At 40.9% G+C, this 19,058-nt stretch overlaps 1 protein-coding gene across 1 annotated transcript in view; it reads left to right on the top strand.

The window, feature by feature from the left end:
• Nucleotides 1–18,222, top strand: part of LOC111153412 (dynein heavy chain 5, axonemal-like) — a 47,717-nt gene extending 29,495 nt beyond the window's left edge. The window contains exons 13-20 of the mRNA XM_022512427.1: nucleotides 274–493; nucleotides 1,982–2,187; nucleotides 2,802–3,005; nucleotides 4,936–5,151; nucleotides 7,158–7,370; nucleotides 9,510–9,662; nucleotides 10,086–10,317; nucleotides 18,071–18,222. Coding sequence (XP_022368135.1) covers nucleotides 274–493; nucleotides 1,982–2,187; nucleotides 2,802–3,005; nucleotides 4,936–5,151; nucleotides 7,158–7,370; nucleotides 9,510–9,662; nucleotides 10,086–10,317; nucleotides 18,071–18,222 — 1,596 coding nt within the window. The remainder of the gene's footprint in view (nucleotides 1–273; nucleotides 494–1,981; nucleotides 2,188–2,801; nucleotides 3,006–4,935; nucleotides 5,152–7,157; nucleotides 7,371–9,509; nucleotides 9,663–10,085; nucleotides 10,318–18,070) is intronic.
• Nucleotides 18,223–19,058: the final 836 nt, after the last annotated feature.

The raw sequence follows: 19,058 nt of genomic DNA, 5'->3' as shown, positions 1-19,058 counted from the left end.
TCTGACACCAACTCTGGTTATTTTCATGACTCCTACTATATATTATCAGTTGGCGTGCTGGTATGCTGTGGGACAAATGCATGGAACAAGAAAATGACACACTTAACCTCAACTCAATGTCATTGTATCTGTAGATTTGACCTGGACTAATTTAGTGGTTAGTGTGCTTCTCTGTTAAATTTTGATTACCTACTTTCTGAAGAATATATTAACTTAAATCTCTGGGTGCAACAGGAAATAGTGTCTCATTTCCATTTACTGTTGTTGACTTAGGGAGGATGGGCCCTTCTGCAGAACTGCCATCTGGGGCTCGATTTCATGGATGAGCTAATGGACATAATTGTAGAAACCGAGATGGTACATGATGCTTTCCGCCTGTGGATGACCACTGAAGTTCATAAGAACTTTCCCATTACACTCCTTCAGATGGCCATTAAATTCGCCAATGAGCCTCCACAGGGTCTCCGGGCAGGCTTGAAAAGAACATATGGTGGTGAGTCGAGGGGACTTTTTGTGTTTAAATTTGTTGTCTTAAAGAAATTGCAAAAGCCATGAGTCAGGATAGAGCTGTAGTGAACTATACTATTATTTACCATGATGAGGAGAGGACAACACCTTGTCACACCCCACGTGGAATACGTTCTGGTGGCCTTAGGACATCAGAGCTCATGATCATCCACCTTGAACTTTTCCCGTATTCCCCGGATTGCTCTGCCTTGGTCTGTGCTCTTCTCCAGCTAGACACACACCTTTCTATGTTAACATTATTTTGCCATTTATGGTCCTTCATGCTCCCTACCTGAAGTTGGCCAATAGCCTCTTGCAAAAGCAGAGGCTGAATTCAAGTTATGACCTGCCTGCGTTTCATGAGGCCATCTGAACAATCTATAGTTTTTATTGAGTTGCTAACAAGGCTCAAATGCTTGTCAGGCTGTGAGATAATGTGGGGATAAATAGATGGGGAAGGATGAGGGTGGTAAAAAAATTCTAAGTAAAAAATATACAGTTATATATATGTAATATAAATACATAATAATTATAATAATTTTTTATTATGTTTTGTTAGTCACCATACAGTACATCATTAGTTTTTGATGTCATGTTCCATGATTAATTGTTTATGTATAACACCCAATCTCCATGAAATCCGTGCCCTCCTTGATACCCATCACTAGGCTTATACACCCCCCCAAGCCCCTCCCCTCTAAAACCCTCAGTTTGCTTCTCAGAGTCCTCAGTCTCTCATGGTTTGTCTCCCACTCCAGTTACCCCCCTTCATTTTTCCCTTCCTTCTCCTAATGTCCTCTATGCTATTCCTTATGTTCCACTAATAAGTGAAACCATATGATAATTGCCTTTCTCTGATTGACTTATTTCACTTAGCATAATTTGGGGAGTATACTCAGGTGTGGTGGGCTTCTAGATACACTGTCTTAATTGATTTTAAATTGTGAGTAATATATACTGAAGTTCATTGCAACTTGAGTACAGATTCCAAATAATAATGATAATAATAGCAATAATAAATAATTAGTAATAGTAGTAGTTTTAGTAGTAGCATTTATAATACTAATAGTAGTATTATATTAAATGATATATTATTAGGTTACTAGTAATAATAAATAATATTAATAATAGCATTTGAAATACTAGTATTTTAGTAATAGTATTCATTTTACTACCATCCTTCTTCTACCTCTAGTTTATCCCCACAATATCTTGTCAGACTGGCAGGAACTTGACCCATGTTAAGTTACCCAGCCCCCAACCTCCTCGCCCAGTCTCTTTGCAGATTTTTCAGCGAGAAACACCCTCTGGACACCCAAAGTTAAATTATAATTGTCATATGAATGTGATAAAAATAATTCAAGATAAATGAATTTTACTATCAGAAATTTACAAAAATAATAACTTATAAGTGTAATAAGAAGTTAAGGTGTGTGAGTGACGATACAGGTTTTCGCCCCACCGGCCGTGACAGGTGTGAGCCAGGACCTGCTGGATGTGAGCCCCGCAGCCCAGTGGAAACCCATGCTCTATGCGGTGGCTTTCCTGCACTCCATGGTCCAGGAGAGGAGAAAGTTTGGTCCCCTGGGATGGAACATCCCCTATGAATTTAATCAGGCTGACTTTAACGCCACCGTGCAGTTCATCCAAAACCACCTAGATGACATGGATGTCAAAAAGGTACCGTGTGCGCGCCGCCCTGTGCTGCCAGTGCCTGTGGGCACAGGGCCTCCTATTCACACACCTGCCCAGCTTCGGGACTGATCCTGTGACAGTGATGGCCTTCTGTGCTTGCATAGTCCTACCTTTAAGTCATGCCAGCTGGGTCACACTTGCCTCTGGATTTCAGATGAAAAAAAGGAACCAGTTTTGTTTATCTTTGTATTTCTCAAAGCTGATCTGAAATTACATGCAAGGCAAAAGGGTTGAATTGGTGGGGTGAGAAAACTCGTTTTTTAGAATCTTAAAAAACGAAAATGAAAGTCTAGGTCACTTTTGAAGCATGTGTTTTTTAAGGAGCTGCCTCAGTATTCTCCAAAACTAGCTTTTTTTTAGTTGAAATTAAAATATGACAGCATAGGAATGCACCAAAGGGGTCGATTTCAAATCATGTGCAGGAGCTTTGAGTAATTCTCAAGGTTTGTCTATGTCATTTTCTTCCTGCCCTTTTAACATTACTGATGAAGAATGAATGAATGACTTTGGTGACCACAAATACACAGCTGTTGTTTGGTGGGGAAAACCAGGATGAACTGGTAATCAGTTCTCTACAACGGTTCTGTCCATGTCCGCAGGGCGTCTCCTGGACCACTGTCTGCTACATGATAGGAGAGATTCAGTACGGGGGCAGAGTCACCGATGACTACGATAAGAGGTTGCTGAACACATTTGCTAAGGTCTGGTTCAGTGAAAATATGTTTGGATCAGATTTCAGCTTTTACCAAGGGTATAATATTCCAAAATGCAACACAGTGGATAACTATCTTCAATATATCCAGGTTTGTCTGCTTCAGAATTATATGCATAGAGCGCATGTCTACAGCCTAGTGACCATTTTGATATTTATTTGCACTGCAAACACTGCTTTTAAAATAAATTTTAATGGTGATACATACTCTCACTGTAAGTGCTTTCTTCATATGTTTATATCACCTAATGATTACAATGTTTGTATTTGTGTATTGAGTGTGGGTTTTGTATGAATTCCCTCCCTTCCTTCTCTTTTATTCTTTGTGAGGAATATTCTTTGGGGATACGACAGACTGGACAGATTTTGAACTAGGGAAGCTATGTAAGTCCCCGGGAACTCTCGAGATCTCAGCTCCTTGTGGTAACAGGGCGAAGGCCACCTCTGGACTCATCCTGAGACCTCTGGTTCTCAGTCCTGGCCAAATGGATAGAATCTGAGGATCTTCAGGAACCTTCTTGGCCGTGGGGAGCTGTCTTGTGTCAGTGGGCTAGCAGCAACCCTGTCCTCTCCTCCCTAGATGTCAGCATCCCCCATCCAGTTGTGACAACCAACCATGTCTCCAGACATGCCAAATGTCCCCGGGGGGCAAAATCGCCCCTGGCTGGGAAGTGTTGCTCTAAGAGGGAATGTGGTAGATTTTGACAGAAAATTTGAGGAAAAGTTTGGGACTGCTGGGTGGCTCAGTCACTTAAGTGTCTGCCTTTGTCTCAGTGATCCTGGGGTCCTGGGACCTGGCCCCCCATGGGGCTCCCTGCTCAACAGGGAACCTACTTCTCCCTGTCCCTCTGCTGTTCTCTCTGCTTGTGTCCTCTCGCTCTCTTGCTCTGTCAAATAAATAAATAAAATCTTAAAAAACAAAAAGAAATCTCTTTTGCCTCTATCTGAGATTCATCTCAGAGTGAACAAACTAAAACCCAATGGCCCCAAAGGGCTCAATTTATCAGTACATTTAGAGGTTCTGTGATATATGAATGTAATGAGTTTATCGTATATTACCACCTCTACACTTGTATTAATTCAGATCAACAAATACATTTGTCTTAACTGCTCTATAGATGTCTTTAAATCATTAGCACTGAATACAAAAGTGCCTGTGAAGATATAAATTTAGATATGCCCATACATGCATTTATTTACATATATTTCATTTCACAATGAACTTGAGAAGACATTATGTAAAAAGGAATAAAATAAGGGAGGAGATTTCAGGAAAAATATGAGACAATAATGAAGTTTAGGATACAATTCACACATTGAAACCAATGTCAAATTTAGGTACATTTTTTTTCTTTCAAATAGCTGTGTTCTTCGCCTGCTTATGCCGCTTCTGATCGTCTCTTGCTATCTGCTTTTCTCTTGCACTGGGTCGCTCTCGGTATTCCTCTTTTCCTAATCTCCATCTTTCTCCCTGGGAGAGTACAGTTCCCACCTGTGGCCCTCTTTGGGCCATAGTTGCTAAAACTATCATTTTCTGGTACCTTAAAACATAGAAAACATTAGTTATATCACATTTATTTAAAAGATTGGTTTAAATTAGACCTTTAGAAAACAAAATACTAATCCATAGCTCCCTTTCTATTTCACGTTTTCTAAAACAAGACAGTGTCTCTGATTAAATTTGCTGGAGGTAGAGACGGTAAGGACCCCTGACCTTACTGTGTTTCTCAGTGTTCATCCTCTTTCACGCCAACTTTTGACTCTTTTCTGGAGAAATTATTGAGATTGCAGCCTGACACAAATAAGATATATTGTGTAAATACTTATTTTTTTGGTGGTGGTGGGGATAGTATTTGATGTTATTTATTTATTTATTTATTTATTCATTTTAAAATTCGAGTATAGTTGACACCCAATGTTACATGACTTATTTTAATAAAAACATTTCTTTCCTAAGACTGTATAATCTAAGGGGTGCTTATGTCAGCAATGTGGGCTAATGTGGGGTACTTGTTGTTCAGAGCCTGCCTACCTATGACAGCCCTGAGGTGTTTGGACTGCATCCCAATGCCGACATTACTTACCAGAGCAAGCTGGCCAAGGATGTGCTGGACACCATCCTCAGCATCCAACCCAAGGACAGCTCCGGGGGAGGGGATGAGACCCGGGAGGCTGTGGTGGCCCGGCTGGCCGACGATATGCTGGAAAAACTGCCCCCCGACTACAGCCCATTTGAAGTGAGTTGATATTCTGACAGGATGTCAGCAGTGGGAAGCATCTGTTCGGTTGGTGGGAGTGAAGAGTAAGGAAAGAGGGCAAAAAATGATTTTTCTGAAACTAAAAAAAACATTCAAAAACTCACTTCCTGGGGTGTCTGGGTGGCTCAGTGGGTTAAAGCCTCTGCCTTCGGCTCAGGTCATGATCCCATGGTCCTGGGATCAAGCCCAACATCGGGCTCTCTGCTCTGCGGGGAGCCTGCTTCCTCCTCTCTCTCTGCCTGCCTCTCTGCCTACTTGTGATCTCTGTCAAATAAATAAATAAAATCTTAAAAAAAAAAAAAACTCACTTCCTGAAGAACCAGGAAAAGAAGTTTTTAAATCTATAAATGTGATCATTTTGAAATAGAAACAATAAAGAACCCTGACAAGAATGTTCATGTTCATGACTAGGTTCTAAGTGTATACCGATGGGTTAGGATTGCTTTTCTAGAACTTTCCTTTGAAGTTCTTCACATTGTCATTCGTTCAAAGGAAAGTCATGTATTTTGAGAATCAGGCACCTGGTCAATGAAAAAATATTGTGTAATTTAATGCACATCTTAAAATTCAGGCCATCCTAATTTCAGGAAGGTTATATTAGTAACTCTACAGCTTCATAGGTTTTGAAAATTGATTTGTCTTTTTAATATGTAAGTGACTTCTAAGCCAAATTTATTATTAGGAAAGTTCATTTTTTAGACAGTTTAGCAGATGTTAGTGAAAAGATTTACTCTGAAAACATTTTAAAATCTTAGATAAAAGCACCAGTGACTAACTTTACATGTAGTCTTAGCAGATGCCCCGGACTAACCCTGTAACATTTCTGTCACAGGACCCCCTGGCCCTTTATATATTGCCCTTCTTTACCCGGTTTTCAAAAACGAAACCTGTAGCATTTTGTTTCTTTAACATCTTATTATTTTCCACAAAGCAGACCATTTTGGTTTCTGGTACTGTACAGTGAACTCAAGGACCCATTACCAAGGGAATAATTTCCCCTTGAGAAAACTGATCACTTGCTTGGAGAAAATCAATACCTTTATCAGCTTTCATAAGCACCTCTCGTTGTAGTATCGGGAGAGAGGTCATTCATATCTAACAGTGGCTGAAATATTTATGAAGCAATAAAAATATCTAAAAATGGAATAGCAGTTACATAAATAAACGTGGCAAGTAACGGGGATTAGGAGAGCCTCCTTCCTTTGTCTGTGTTGCCTTGGGATAAAGCAACTCAGCCCAGCAGGATAGCTGATCCATAGAAGACGCTCTCGATAAGTACTTGTAGGATGGAAACGGGTTGGGGGGGGGGAGTATGATCGGACAGATGCTATGATGGAAAGAACCGGAAGCTCTGTAGACGGAGTCTAGTCTTTTGAAGCAGCCAGCAGGATGGTTGTGTGCATGTACACATGTTTTTTTGTGTGTCCGTGTGTGTGTTGGCCAGTCTTAGGCCAGCAGGTACATGAGCATCTCCTGACGAGCGCCCCTGCTGTGTGGAAGGCTGCGTGGTTGTGGTCATGTGTTCGTATTCTTCTGGGAATGAATGGCTGCCTGTTCTCTCCCGCCTGGGACGGGAAGTCAGCTGGTCCACCCACAGATGTGTCCTTTTGTGTTTCTCCTTTGTTTTCTGGCAGTGAAAAAAAAAAAAAAAGGCTTACCATTAGCGGAATTGGACAATTGGGGGCCTTTCAGCAGCCCCAGGGAGCTGGTTACATAAATAGCCATCGCTGTCACATTTTTTTTTTTTAACGATTTTATTTTTAAAGATTTTATTTATTTATTTGACAGAGAGAGATCACAAGCAGGCAGAGAGGCAGGCAGAGAGAGAGGGGGAAGCAGGTTCCTTGCTGAGCAGAGAGCCTGATGCGGGGCTCGATCCCAGGACTCGGATCATGACCTGAGCCGAAGGCAGAGGCTTTACCCACTGAGCCACCCAGGTGCCGCGCTGTCACGTTTTTAACATGTGCTAAATGTCTCCATGGCAGGTGAAAGAGAGGCTGCAGAAGATGGGGCTGTTCCAGCCCATGAACATTTTCCTCAGGCAGGAGATAGACAGGATGCAGAGGCTGCTCACCCTGGTCCGCAGCACCCTGACCGAGCTGAAACTCGCTATCGACGGCACCATCATCATGAGCGAAGATCTGGGGGATGCGCTGAACTGCATGTTCGATGCCAGAATTCCTGCTCGGTGGAAGAAAGTACGGTTACGTCTGCTCCCAGTCTACTTCCTCACTTTATCGTTGTCAGTAGTCCAGATTGGCAAGTGGAAAGCAGAGTTTACTTAGAAGGGTTCTTTTTTTAAGGGACAGATCCCCCAGTAGGCCTGTAATTGCAGCTTTTAGTGCGGGAAGGAGACTACGTAGCATCTCCCATGTATTGGGCATGCTACTAGGCCATTTGTATGCATGATTTCATTTAAATTTTTGCATTTTATAGCCCTCTTTTTGCAGGTGAAGGACTTGAGATTGGGAGACACTGAGTCTTTTCCCAGATCCCACGCCTAAGAAATCCAAGGGTCAGAAATTAAACCCGGGCTCTTGAGCTTCAAAGCCCATGATGTTAGCTTTGTAGAAGGAAGTTTTCCTAAACACACACACACACACACACACACACACACACACACACACACACTGCCAAAGTCACACCAAAGAGAAACATTTTTCATGGCTTTGCCTGTACATATGTGAGTATGTATATCTTCAGGTAACAAGATAATGATTTAATAGTCTGCTTACTGATCGTGTGCTGGTCCTTGTGCTAAATGGCAGATGCACTTTTGACAAATGCTTGTCTACTTGGAGAAGTAAAGGGAGTACCAGAGTATCTTTGTCCAGAGTTCATGCATTGTGGGGGATGGTGAAGATCTGGGTGTATGGTGGGAGCTTGGGAGGATGGAAAGCTGGGGCCAGGTGGGGGTATGTACAGGGAGGGCATCATCGGGAGATGGGATTGGGTCATGCAGTCACTGGGGTCTTGGCCTTCTGGAAGCTACTCAGGGAAATGGGAAGGTGAGACATAATAGTGTTAGAACTGAAAGAGACTGTTTAGCATCGAGACTCTAGTATCTCACCCTGGGCTTTAGAAACCCAGATCAGCCTTGACCAGACTCCATCCTCTCCTCACCTTCAATGAATTCATTCCCAAGGCCAGAGAGTTTTCCATGTGGACTGACTGTCCTTGTTGCCAGTGACAGAGGGAGAACCTACCTGGTCACTAGTCAGTAGCCTTTGCAGGTTCATTTCCCACCAAACCAGCTCAACCAGCTTGGTCTGCTCCTGGAATGCTTTGGAGGAGGGATCCTTGTCAGGAGGGGCCCTCGCATTAATGGGTCCCTGTGCCCTCAGATCAGTACAAACACATCTTTTTCAGTTAACACACCTATAAAGATAGGATAGAATGAGTTACCTAATTTTAAAATTATGATTTTTTTAAATAATTTTTTATTCTACTTAACTTATTGTCAGTCTTTGGAATCTTATTATCTATAGGCAAATTAATTCTTAAGAATTTGAAATTCAAGCAGTATATCTACACAGTTTGATCACTACATTTATTCATACATAAGATATTCCAATTACAGTAAAATGATATAAAATATGGTTTGGAGAGATCTACTGGCAGAGTTGCCGCTAACACTAGTGACATACCCATGCCAATTGTAATAACAGAAGTTCCACGTGTGAATTCAGGCAGAATATTACAAACAATGAATGCAATTAATTTGTTGGTGGTAAGGGACCTGTGTTTCCATTTCTGCTCCTTCATCAGAGGAATAAAAGTTCATTCTCAGGGACAAGAACTTCAGAAAATAACTGTTGTTTGCCTCATTAAAAATGAGAAGTGGAGGAGGGATTCTATCATTTTTCATCAACAGAATGTATTTTATTTTTTTAACAATATATTTTAAAGAGACCATGAGTACATTTATGTAAATGGAAACCCTGTTTTATGGTGTAGCTGTTAAAAATGTAACCTAAGGAGAAAAAAATGTAAACTAGGGAAAAATAGTTGAGACCTATTAAATTGAATTCAATTAACTATTTTAGCTGCTTTATAGCAGAATTGGTAGTGAATATATTTGTACTTGAAGAGCATACTGAGTGCTAGATTGTTCTGGAATTCGTGTGATGATCAGCTGATTCTAGTGTATCTTAAAATCAGGAGGAGGAAGAATAATTTGAAAACTTAAATGTCAGAACCCAAGGGAAATTCATGTCTCAGGAACTTTTAAGTTCTAAAAGTGATTTGGTATTTCATCATTTTTTCCCGTGCACATAGCTAGTCACACAGCAGAATGAAGCCTGTATTAATTAATTATTTCAATGTATGCATTTCAGGCATCATGGATTTCTAGTACGTTGGGTTTCTGGTTTACTGAACTTCTAGAAAGAAACTGCCAGTTTACCTCCTGGGTTTTCAACGGCCGACCCCACTGCTTCTGGATGACAGGTTTTTTTAACCCCCAAGGATTTTTAACTGCAATGCGCCAGGTAATAGTTTCGACTTACACCTGTTGTGTTATTATGATTTTCTTTTACAAGGTTTTCTTCTGTCAGTATAGTTTTAAGACTATAACGAGACACAGAATGGCTGTCCCTTTGTGCCACCAGCAATTACGTTGTCCTGAAAGGAAATCCAGCAGCTTGTTCTCAGGCTGCTAACTTGACTTTCAAAGAATTTATTTTTTATCTTTATATTTGATATAATTTGATATTTTTTTTTGTAAAATACAGTGGTTGAATTAGGAGATGGGTATTGTTTATGAGAGAATCTTTTTAACTGTGAAAGTACGATTCTACTTCCTCCGAATTAGGGTAATTGGGGTTACCCTTTCATCACTGTAACACTCTTTATGTTAAGATAAACCTCTAACCACTCTCTTCGTCCTTTGCTCTTGTTCTTGTCCTGAGCAGGAAATAACGCGGGCCAACGAAGGCTGGGCCTTGGACAACATGGTGCTTTGCAATGAAGTCACCAAGTGGATGAAGGATGACATTTCTGCCCCTCCCACCGAGGGTGTCTACGTCTATGGCTTGTATCTTGAAGGTGCTGGTTGGGACAAGAGGAACTTGAAGCTCATTGAATCCAAACCAAAAGTGCTCTTTGAGCTGATGCCTGTCATAAGGATTTACGCGGAAAACAACAGTAAGTTGTCCTGTGCGTTTAGGGATGGTTGGCATCAGATTGGATAATGTTAGAAACACAAGGTCTTGTATATTTGTTATCATGGTGTGAGGATTTTACTATTTTATCTGTGAAGAGAGGACCCATGTTTAATGAGTGCTTGTTGATTGCTAGGTACTTTTTTGGGTATTACGGGGGAGGCCATGAATCTAGATCATTCTTGCCTATTTACAAAAGCAGGTCAAATATATAGGGATACCCACAAAATGTTAGGTGATGAGATAAGAAGCAAGTGTTTGGAATAGTTAACAGAGGATGGGAAAGGAGGGGAGATGGGAGTGGGAAGAAGTGATCAGGGGCTGGGTCTTAGGAGCAGAGCCTGGACAGGGCCTGGAAGGTTTGATAAGATGAGGTGGGACCAGTGGTGGAAGGGAGGCTTTCTAGGCAGGACAGTGTAGGACCCCCTGGAGGTGATGACTCTACCAGCTTGGAGATTTAAGCCACGGTGTGAAAGCCAGATTGAATTCAGGGGCATTTGGCTTAATCCAGTAGCTAATAGTAAAAACCTGGGTTCATATTCCAGCCTACAAACATAATATTATGTCTATGAAGCAAACGTTATTGCACTTTGACAAAGTTCTGTGTGGTAAGACTAAAAAGATCTAAGCTGGTTTCCACCATTGGCCTGATGTGTTCTGGATGCTTTTCTTATTACATTTCACTCAGCTAATATCTTCTCAGCAATAACCACCTTTCAGCACACCTGGGACTTCCCTGTTCATCTCATTTTTTAAAAAATGTATTTTATCTTTTTAATAGAAGTTGCATATACTTAAGGTGTACAACATGATGATTTGATATACACATACATATATGTGGTGAGATGATTGTTGTAAGCCATGCACTTTGGTGATGGCCGTGATAGTGGATTTCAAGGAAAAACTGATTTTATGACAGAAACACAATAGGTTTTCCTTTAAACAAGTAAGGAATAGACCATCTCTTTTTGAAAGACAGCTTCTAGGATCCCCATCTCTTAGATAAATATCACATTTGGGAACATGGGTCAAGGGAAGAGAGTTTATAAACCATGAATATTTATTTTTTAAGCAAATATTTGCTGGATGCCTGATATGGGCCAGCCACTATCTTAGGTGCAGAGGACACAAAGATAATGATGAACCAGATCAAGCCTAGAAGGGATTCCCTGTAGTTAGGGAGACTGCCAAGTAAATCAATAATTGAAATGGAATTTGATACATGTTAAGATAGAGATACACTCAGAACGCCCAGAAGAAGCACTTCATAATGAGGTGTGCTTTGACGTTAAGAATGAGTGTGAGAGGAGTGGGCGATAGACTTTTCTTAGCAGAGGGAAATACATTAGCCCAGTCGGTCATCCAGTATCTGTCTGGTTTTGACCACCCGTGTGCTCTGCTCTGGTGCTGGGGACGTAACAGGGAAGAAAGACCAGGCAGAATCCCCATTCTTAAGGAACCCAGTGTCAAGGAGGGACAGGCAGCAAAAAGGAAGCAGACATAGCTGGTCCTTTTTATTCATGGATTCTGCACTTCAGAATTCACTGTACTCTAAAATCTGTCCGTAACCCACGAGTCCATGCATGAGACACAGTCATTTGCAGGCAGAAGAAGGCTGTGACATGCCTCATGGAGAAAATACGTGCCTAACACAAGCTTCACTGAAGCGTGAGTTAAAGTGCCATGAGTTCAATGTTCATGAATCAACAATATATGTGAAAATGTGTCTTTAAACAAAAACACATCTACAATAAGGTTATGTATTGAGTGGTTGATGAACATAATGGGACCAGAGGCTTGTAGGAAACCTGCCCTCTGTTTGGAAACCCTTGGAACAATGGTTCAGTAATTGCTAATTCCCTGTTCCTAGAGATTTTATGTACTGAAGTCCCATGATAATGAGAATCGACTCTAAATGCACATACTGGTTCCAGATAGTTCTTTTCTATGAAGGAAACACACTCGTGTCATGCTAGGGAACGGGTAGTTTAGGGGTTCGGGGAGAGGCTTGCTGAGGAGAGAACATTGAGCTGAGATCCAGGTGACGGAAGGCAGCTCTGCGAATATCCAGGAGCAAAGGTGAGAGTCCGAAGGCGTGAGGTAGTGGTGGATATGCTGTGAGTGAGGAACAGAAAGAAGGTGCGTGAAGGGAGAGGAGACTGTGAAGAGAGGACGGCATCAGAAAAGAAACAGGAAGGTCCTCCACATACCCCAAGGGAATCTGACAGGATAAATGTGTGTGGCTGAGCCTAGGCAAGCAAGCCGCCTGTGGCTTCAGATTTATTGGTTCTTAGGGTGGTGTGAAGACCTGGGGCAGTGGTTACTTTGTAGAGATAATCATTAAGTGTTCTTTTAACCAAGATAATATTTTAGAAATTTTGCTTAATATATCATTGGGCCCAGTCAACACGTTGCAAAAAATGTTTCCCTTATAAAGTAAAAATAAAATAAAATAAAATAAAATAAAATAAAATCTTCCTCACATTCATTAGGTGTTACTTTTATATATCTTATGACTAAACTATAAAAATCCATTGCAACATGATTTTGAACATCTCAGCATGGTATCAATAAAATGATAATTTCATAATACAGGCCGTTCTTTATTATTTAAGAACACATTTTTATAGAAGAACTGTACTCACCCTGCTGGGAATTAGTCAGCGGTGATGCTCATTAGCAGCAGGTTAAGGGCGCAAATAGAATAAGCAAAGGAAAAAGTGACCAATTTCAAAGCACTGAAAAAAAAAAAAGAAAAGCTTTCATTTTTTTTTTCTTTTTCTTTCTCTCATTTTTTTTAATTTCAGTAGCAGTTGGTGGAAACCTGTTTTGCCAAATAGCTTTGTTGTCAGAGAAGTGTTTTTTAGTGATGAAAAGCTAAAATTCCATTGCTGTTTTCATACTATAAACTTAATTTTCATTTAATCTTGATAACTGAATAGGGCTCTAATTGAGCTAAAGGGTGTGGCCTTGTTAATGAAGCTTTAAAGTTTAAGGTTAAAATTCTTATAGTAAATTGTTTTTATGTTGACATGAAGGGTAACTTTTAGTTTAAATAATAGTTTAAATAATTCACCATTGAATTTTCCATATAAGACTGGTTTGTTTTAAAAAAAGAAGTCTAGATATTTATAGTAAGTTTAAAAAATTGCATAATGTGTCCCCAAATGCTTAGGATATCATAAGAACGTCACCCAAATAGTATGAAATTCACCAAAAGGGCAAAACCTCCCATATCAACTCTAGCTCCTTTGCTCTCAAAGGAAGTTGCAAAGAGGCAGACATAGGAAATTTCTATCTCCCTATAGATTATATATAGATAGAGTGATGCTTCCCAGTGAACTTCAGTGCTGTAGGCAATGTGATGGGAAAATGGTAACTGGAACCTTTGCGGGGACAAAGCAAGACTTAATATGTACCTTTGGGCACTCAATAGGGTGAGAAGGATCTCAGGGTCTCTACAGCTAATGAGGAAGAAGGTGTTTCTAGAATACCCTCTGAGGCACCCTGGTCCAACACTGTGCAGACATGGGGCTGGGGGTGCGAATAGCCCCATGCCGGGACCAGGAGGTGGGGGCCTCCTAACTCTTGAGCCCCATGGAATTTAAGCCGTCTTCAGTTTGTAAACCTGGGACTCATTTAGAGTCATGGGGAAGGTGAATCTGGGGAATTTTTTTCAGTAAAAAGATAAAGGTGGGTGTACATTTGTGCATGCATGTGTGTGTGTGTGTGTGTGTGCATGTGTGTGTGGGCATGTGTGTGTGAGGAGAGAGAGAAAGGAGAAATCTAACACACCTTGGGCATCTGCCGCATTTCAAGTATTATGCTATGCTTGGGGGGTCATTCCCATATATTAATTTGTTTAATCTTTACAACAACTCAGTAAGCTATGTCATCCCTGTTTTGCAGATGGGAAAGTTAAGGGGTAGAGATGTATGAAATTGGCCTAGGGTTTCCAGCTACCAAAGCTGGTGTCAGAATGTGGGATGAATGCAAACCTCTGGGAATTCCTATGTTCTTCTTAAGACTATGTGTTTAGGGAGTCTCTCTGGTGTCTGCGTTGAAGCTTCAAATCAAAGCCTAAATTACAAATGAGGACAGCTTCTTTGCATTTTGAAGTCATGAGTTTATTTTTCTCAGGTACATGGTGAAGTAGGTACAGAGTCTGCGCTTCTGGATGAGTGCTCTCACTTCCTGTGGCCTCCTCCTCTGCAGGCTGCAGGCTAAAGAGCTAAATGTGGTCACTTCCCCTGCCAGGTGGCAAGGGTTGGAGGGGTGGGGGGGATGGGGCACATGGGCTCAGGTAAAAGGCATGAGCCAGGAGCCTGGATATTTGAGTTGTATTTCTGATTTTATCACTCCAGTAATTAGTCATGTGGCTTTTAAAAATTTTTTTAAAGATTTTTTATTTATGTATTTGACAGAGAGAGAGGGATCACAAGTAGGCAGAGAGACAGGCAGAGAGAGGGGGGCAAACAGGCTCCCCGCCAAGCAGAGAGCCCAATGCGGGGCTCAATCCGAGGACCCTGAGATCATAACCTGAGCCGAAGGCCGAGACCCAACCCACTGAGCCACCCAGGCGCCTCAGTCATGTGGCTTTGAAGGTGTCTCAACTATGCTTTAAGTTGAAGTCAGACATCTAATTGTTATTTCCAGTTCATTTTCACCTTCTCCTGCTAAGATGTAGAGGCACACACACTTAGAACATTCTGACTATTGCTGAGATTAAGGGCATAGGCTCTCAACCCATTCTGGCCAGGTTTGGTTCCTATCACCTACAGCTTTGTGACCTTGGATGAATAGCTCACCTTGCTGTGTTCCAGTTTCCTCGTCTGCAAAATGGATTTCATAATGGCACCCATCACATAAGGCTGTTAAGAGCATTAAACTGACAGGTGGCTAGCACCCAGTTAGCATACAATAAATCATTTTGTTATTATTGCTGATATTAATACGCTAACTCACATGTTTGTTGCAGGATTAAAATAAACATTTAAGAGTCCCCTTTTAATCACTTCAATGTCATTCACAAAGAGGAGTTAAACAAAGAAATGATTTAAAGGTTATATAGGGAATCTCTATGTAACTTGGTTGTTTTGGATATCAGAAGGAACGTATGATGCAGTGATATACTAGCACTTGGATGAAAAGTGTAGGCTAGAGAGGGAAGTGACATAGTTAGAAAGTGAAACTCCCTCAAGCTGTTTAAACCTTTCAGATCTGAAACCATAGCCTCTCCCCGATTTAGACAGCCTCTTGTCTTGGCTCCTCCTTCTGGGACCCTAAGGCTTTCGACGTGATTAGCTGATTTGCTTTCCCTACCTAGCATGTTTATTTTTGTCTTCAAAGTTACTTGTCTAACTAGGGCTAATGGCTTTGAATCATCTGTTGATGTGGTTGTTTAGCGTGTGTCGGCACCTTGACCATGAAAGGGCACTTCCAGCAGCTTCTAATCCTGCTGCGGAAGTTGGCTGCCTGCTCTGGTTTGGCTTGGGCACCTTTAGTTCTGCAACAACTACAAATTAACAAAATTGGGTAAATATCTCAGAGGATTGTTTTTTACCTGTCTATTGAAAAGAATGTGATTTCCCACCCCACCCCCCAATTTGTCTTTGCTTTTGGGATTAAAATCCAAGTAGTCCTATATTTCCCAAGGTGTAATTATTACAATTACGTATATTTATTATTACATACATACTATAATTACATTTGCACCAAATGCGAGACTACACTGGGTTCCTTCAAGATTTATAACATTAGTCAAATTTGCGTCAAGAAGAACAATATTTAACACTTATTATATATTTACAGATCCCAGGATTAAAGGATTTGATGATATCAGTCAGTACTGTTAGTATTAACTACACTCCATGAATTCACTGCAATTCACTTGTTTAATCAGAATTTTTGATATATTTGCCTAATAATTATTATGAGTGATATTCTCATGGTAATTTAAAAAATAACACCCAGATTTTAAAATTAGGTGTTAAATTAATTTAGATTCACTCTCATGATTAATTTCATGGGATTAAGCAAACCCATAGTTTTAAAGTAGTGTAAAGCACCTATGAGTTTGTTTTAGAACAGGGTTCCCTGACCTTGATATTATTGATATCCTTTGGTGGGGTGCAGGGGGTGCTGTCCTGTCCATTATAGCACATTGACAGCATCTTTGGCCTCTGCCCACTAGATGCCAGTAGTGGTCTCATAGCTCTGGTAACCAAAAATATCTCCAGATAGTCACAAATGTCCCCCACGAGTGAAATCATCCTTGGTTAAGAATCACTGCTTTAGAATATTTATTTTATATTGAAACCTAATGTATAATATCATTATATTCAAGTGTTTAATTTCTCCCAATAAATTAATTACAGTGGAGGTATAAAAACACATGGCAAAGCAGGTAGAGGGTTTTACTGGGTCAGAAAATGAGATCTTAACTTTTGAGAGTGACTTGCTTTTGGAATTTGTTAGAAAAAGATAAATTATCATGCAAGTTAGTTTTGGGACATAAATTCAGCAATATGTCAACATCTCACGTAGAGCGTTGAGAGTTACTGCTTCCAAGTTTCACGTGTATGCATCACACGAATTCACCAAAGCAACGTTCTCCTCTTCATTAAACCTGCTTTGGTCTGAATGTTTATGTGAGGGTCATGTACAATGTTGGCCTTCCAGAGGGGCACAAGGATGGGTGCAGACACCACGTTTGTGCAGAAACAGTTTAGGAAGAGAAGAGAAAATAATGCTTCCTGAGATGGACATGAGGAGACATGCAGATAAGCTATGCGGGTGGTGTAGAGTGAAGGAGAAGCTGACCAAGTTCACGTTCCAAGCTGTTCCATGCAGAGGCTCCTCCCAAAGCCCAATTTAGTATTTGTAAATTTTTACTCTTTTTCTGAAAGCCTTGTGCCACCTGTAAGACCTGGATCTGTCCCTGATCGTGGGGTTTCCAAGAGTGGAGAGAACGTGAAACTTTGGTTAGGGATGAATATATTAGCAAGGGTCTTTGAAAGATGGACATGCATAAGTTGTCTTTGTTGCAAAAGTAGTTTGGAAACTCCGTGTGTTCATCCACTCCAAAATGGTAGATTGTGTCTCAGGGGGATGAACTGTGCCATGGCTGTCTGCTTCCCAGCCACTTCTCTTCCTCTGTACACATGGAGAACTCACAACCCCTGATAAGGGTGGGGAACATCCCCTGTCCTGTGATTTCAAATATCCTTTAGACTATGGCACAGAGGGTCAAAGGCAGAGATTTGAAAACATAATATAATGAAATACTAGTGAGCCTTGGTGCTGGGCATCTGATTAAAAGTGACAGGTGCCTTGTGTCAAAGGCAAACCCTGAGAGAAAAATGGAGAGGGTGTCCATGCACAAGATCGGGTGAGGACGTAGAGGAGAAAGAGTGCAGGGGCCATGTTGAACTGATGGGTGGAAAGGAAGCAGTGGGAGGTCCATTGTCATTTCATGTGGGCAGGGATTATCGTCAAGGACAGGGGACAAGGGGCCAGTGGGATAAACCTGAAGATGTCTGGGTGTTTTGTCATACTCCCTGGAAACCTGCAGTTATGTCTGCTTCACATCTAGGGAGGACTGACCTCAGGAAGAATCTCTCTCATTCTACCCAAACTTTGGAACGATCTTTAAAATGCACAGATTTGACTCTGCATGCTTTTGGGGCTGCTTAATTTTGAAATTCACCAAGTTTTTTTTATGGATTTTTTTGTAGCTTTAAGAGATCCTCGGTTTTATTCCTGCCCCATTTACAAGAAGCCAGTTCGAACGGACTTGAACTACATCGCCGCTGTGGACCTCAGGACGGCCCAGGTCCCTGAACACTGGGTGCTCCGTGGGGTTGCCCTTCTCTGTGATGTCAAGTAACATGGGGTGTGTCCCTACCGAAAACTTCAGAAAATGCAGGTCCGAATTACCCTAACCTTTATTTGTCCGTGAGCGCTGAACAACGTTGATCACGCAGGTTAATCGTGCAGCTAATGAGCTGTGTAGGTTTTCCCTACTCCTTAGCTGGACGCTTAATCACTTTTAACCTGTGTCATCCTTAATGACCAATCCGTGTGTTTATTGAAAAGTTATTTGGTGATTTAAAAGCAAAACTTACAACTCCCTAATGAAGTGTGGCCTGCAAATCCACAGTAATGCATTCAGGTCTAAAGACAGGGTAGGTCAAGCAGACATTTCCTTGAACGGATTATTCTTCCGCTAATGTGGTTCTGGAAACAGCCCTGTTCACTAAGGGAACAGACAGGTTTGTGCTGATTTTGCTTCTATGGCCTTTTGCATTTAGGTCAGGTTAAGAGATTTGTTTTCATAGCTCAAGCAGCCATTTGGGAAGACCTTTTAAAAAAATGGAAGGAAGTAGATGATTGGGTTAAGAATGTGAATCGATGAATAGACAATTCATGTAATCCTAGAGAATAAACATATAGAATGATGTTCAACTCCAATGATAATTAATAATGAGATACTGATATTTGTTATAATAAAAAATATGAAGGCTGGAAGTGACTTGTGGTGAGGTCTTTGTAAAAGTGATATGCTTAGAGATTCCTAGAGCGATGGAAATCAACCCGTTCTTTTTGTAAAATAATTAAATATCCAAGCACAGAAAGAGCCATAAAAATGTTCATATGCTTTGAGTCTTATCTTCTCTCCTGGAAATCTATACCAAGAAAACAATTGAAGAGGCTGCAGTAATT

Source organism: Enhydra lutris, unplaced genomic scaffold (genome assembly GCF_002288905.1).
Source record: "Enhydra lutris kenyoni isolate GAN:26980312 unplaced genomic scaffold, ASM228890v2 scaffoldscaffold32, whole genome shotgun sequence".
Lineage (NCBI taxonomy): Eukaryota > Metazoa > Chordata > Mammalia > Carnivora > Mustelidae > Enhydra > Enhydra lutris.
This window is presented reverse-complemented; position numbering and strand designations above follow the sequence as displayed.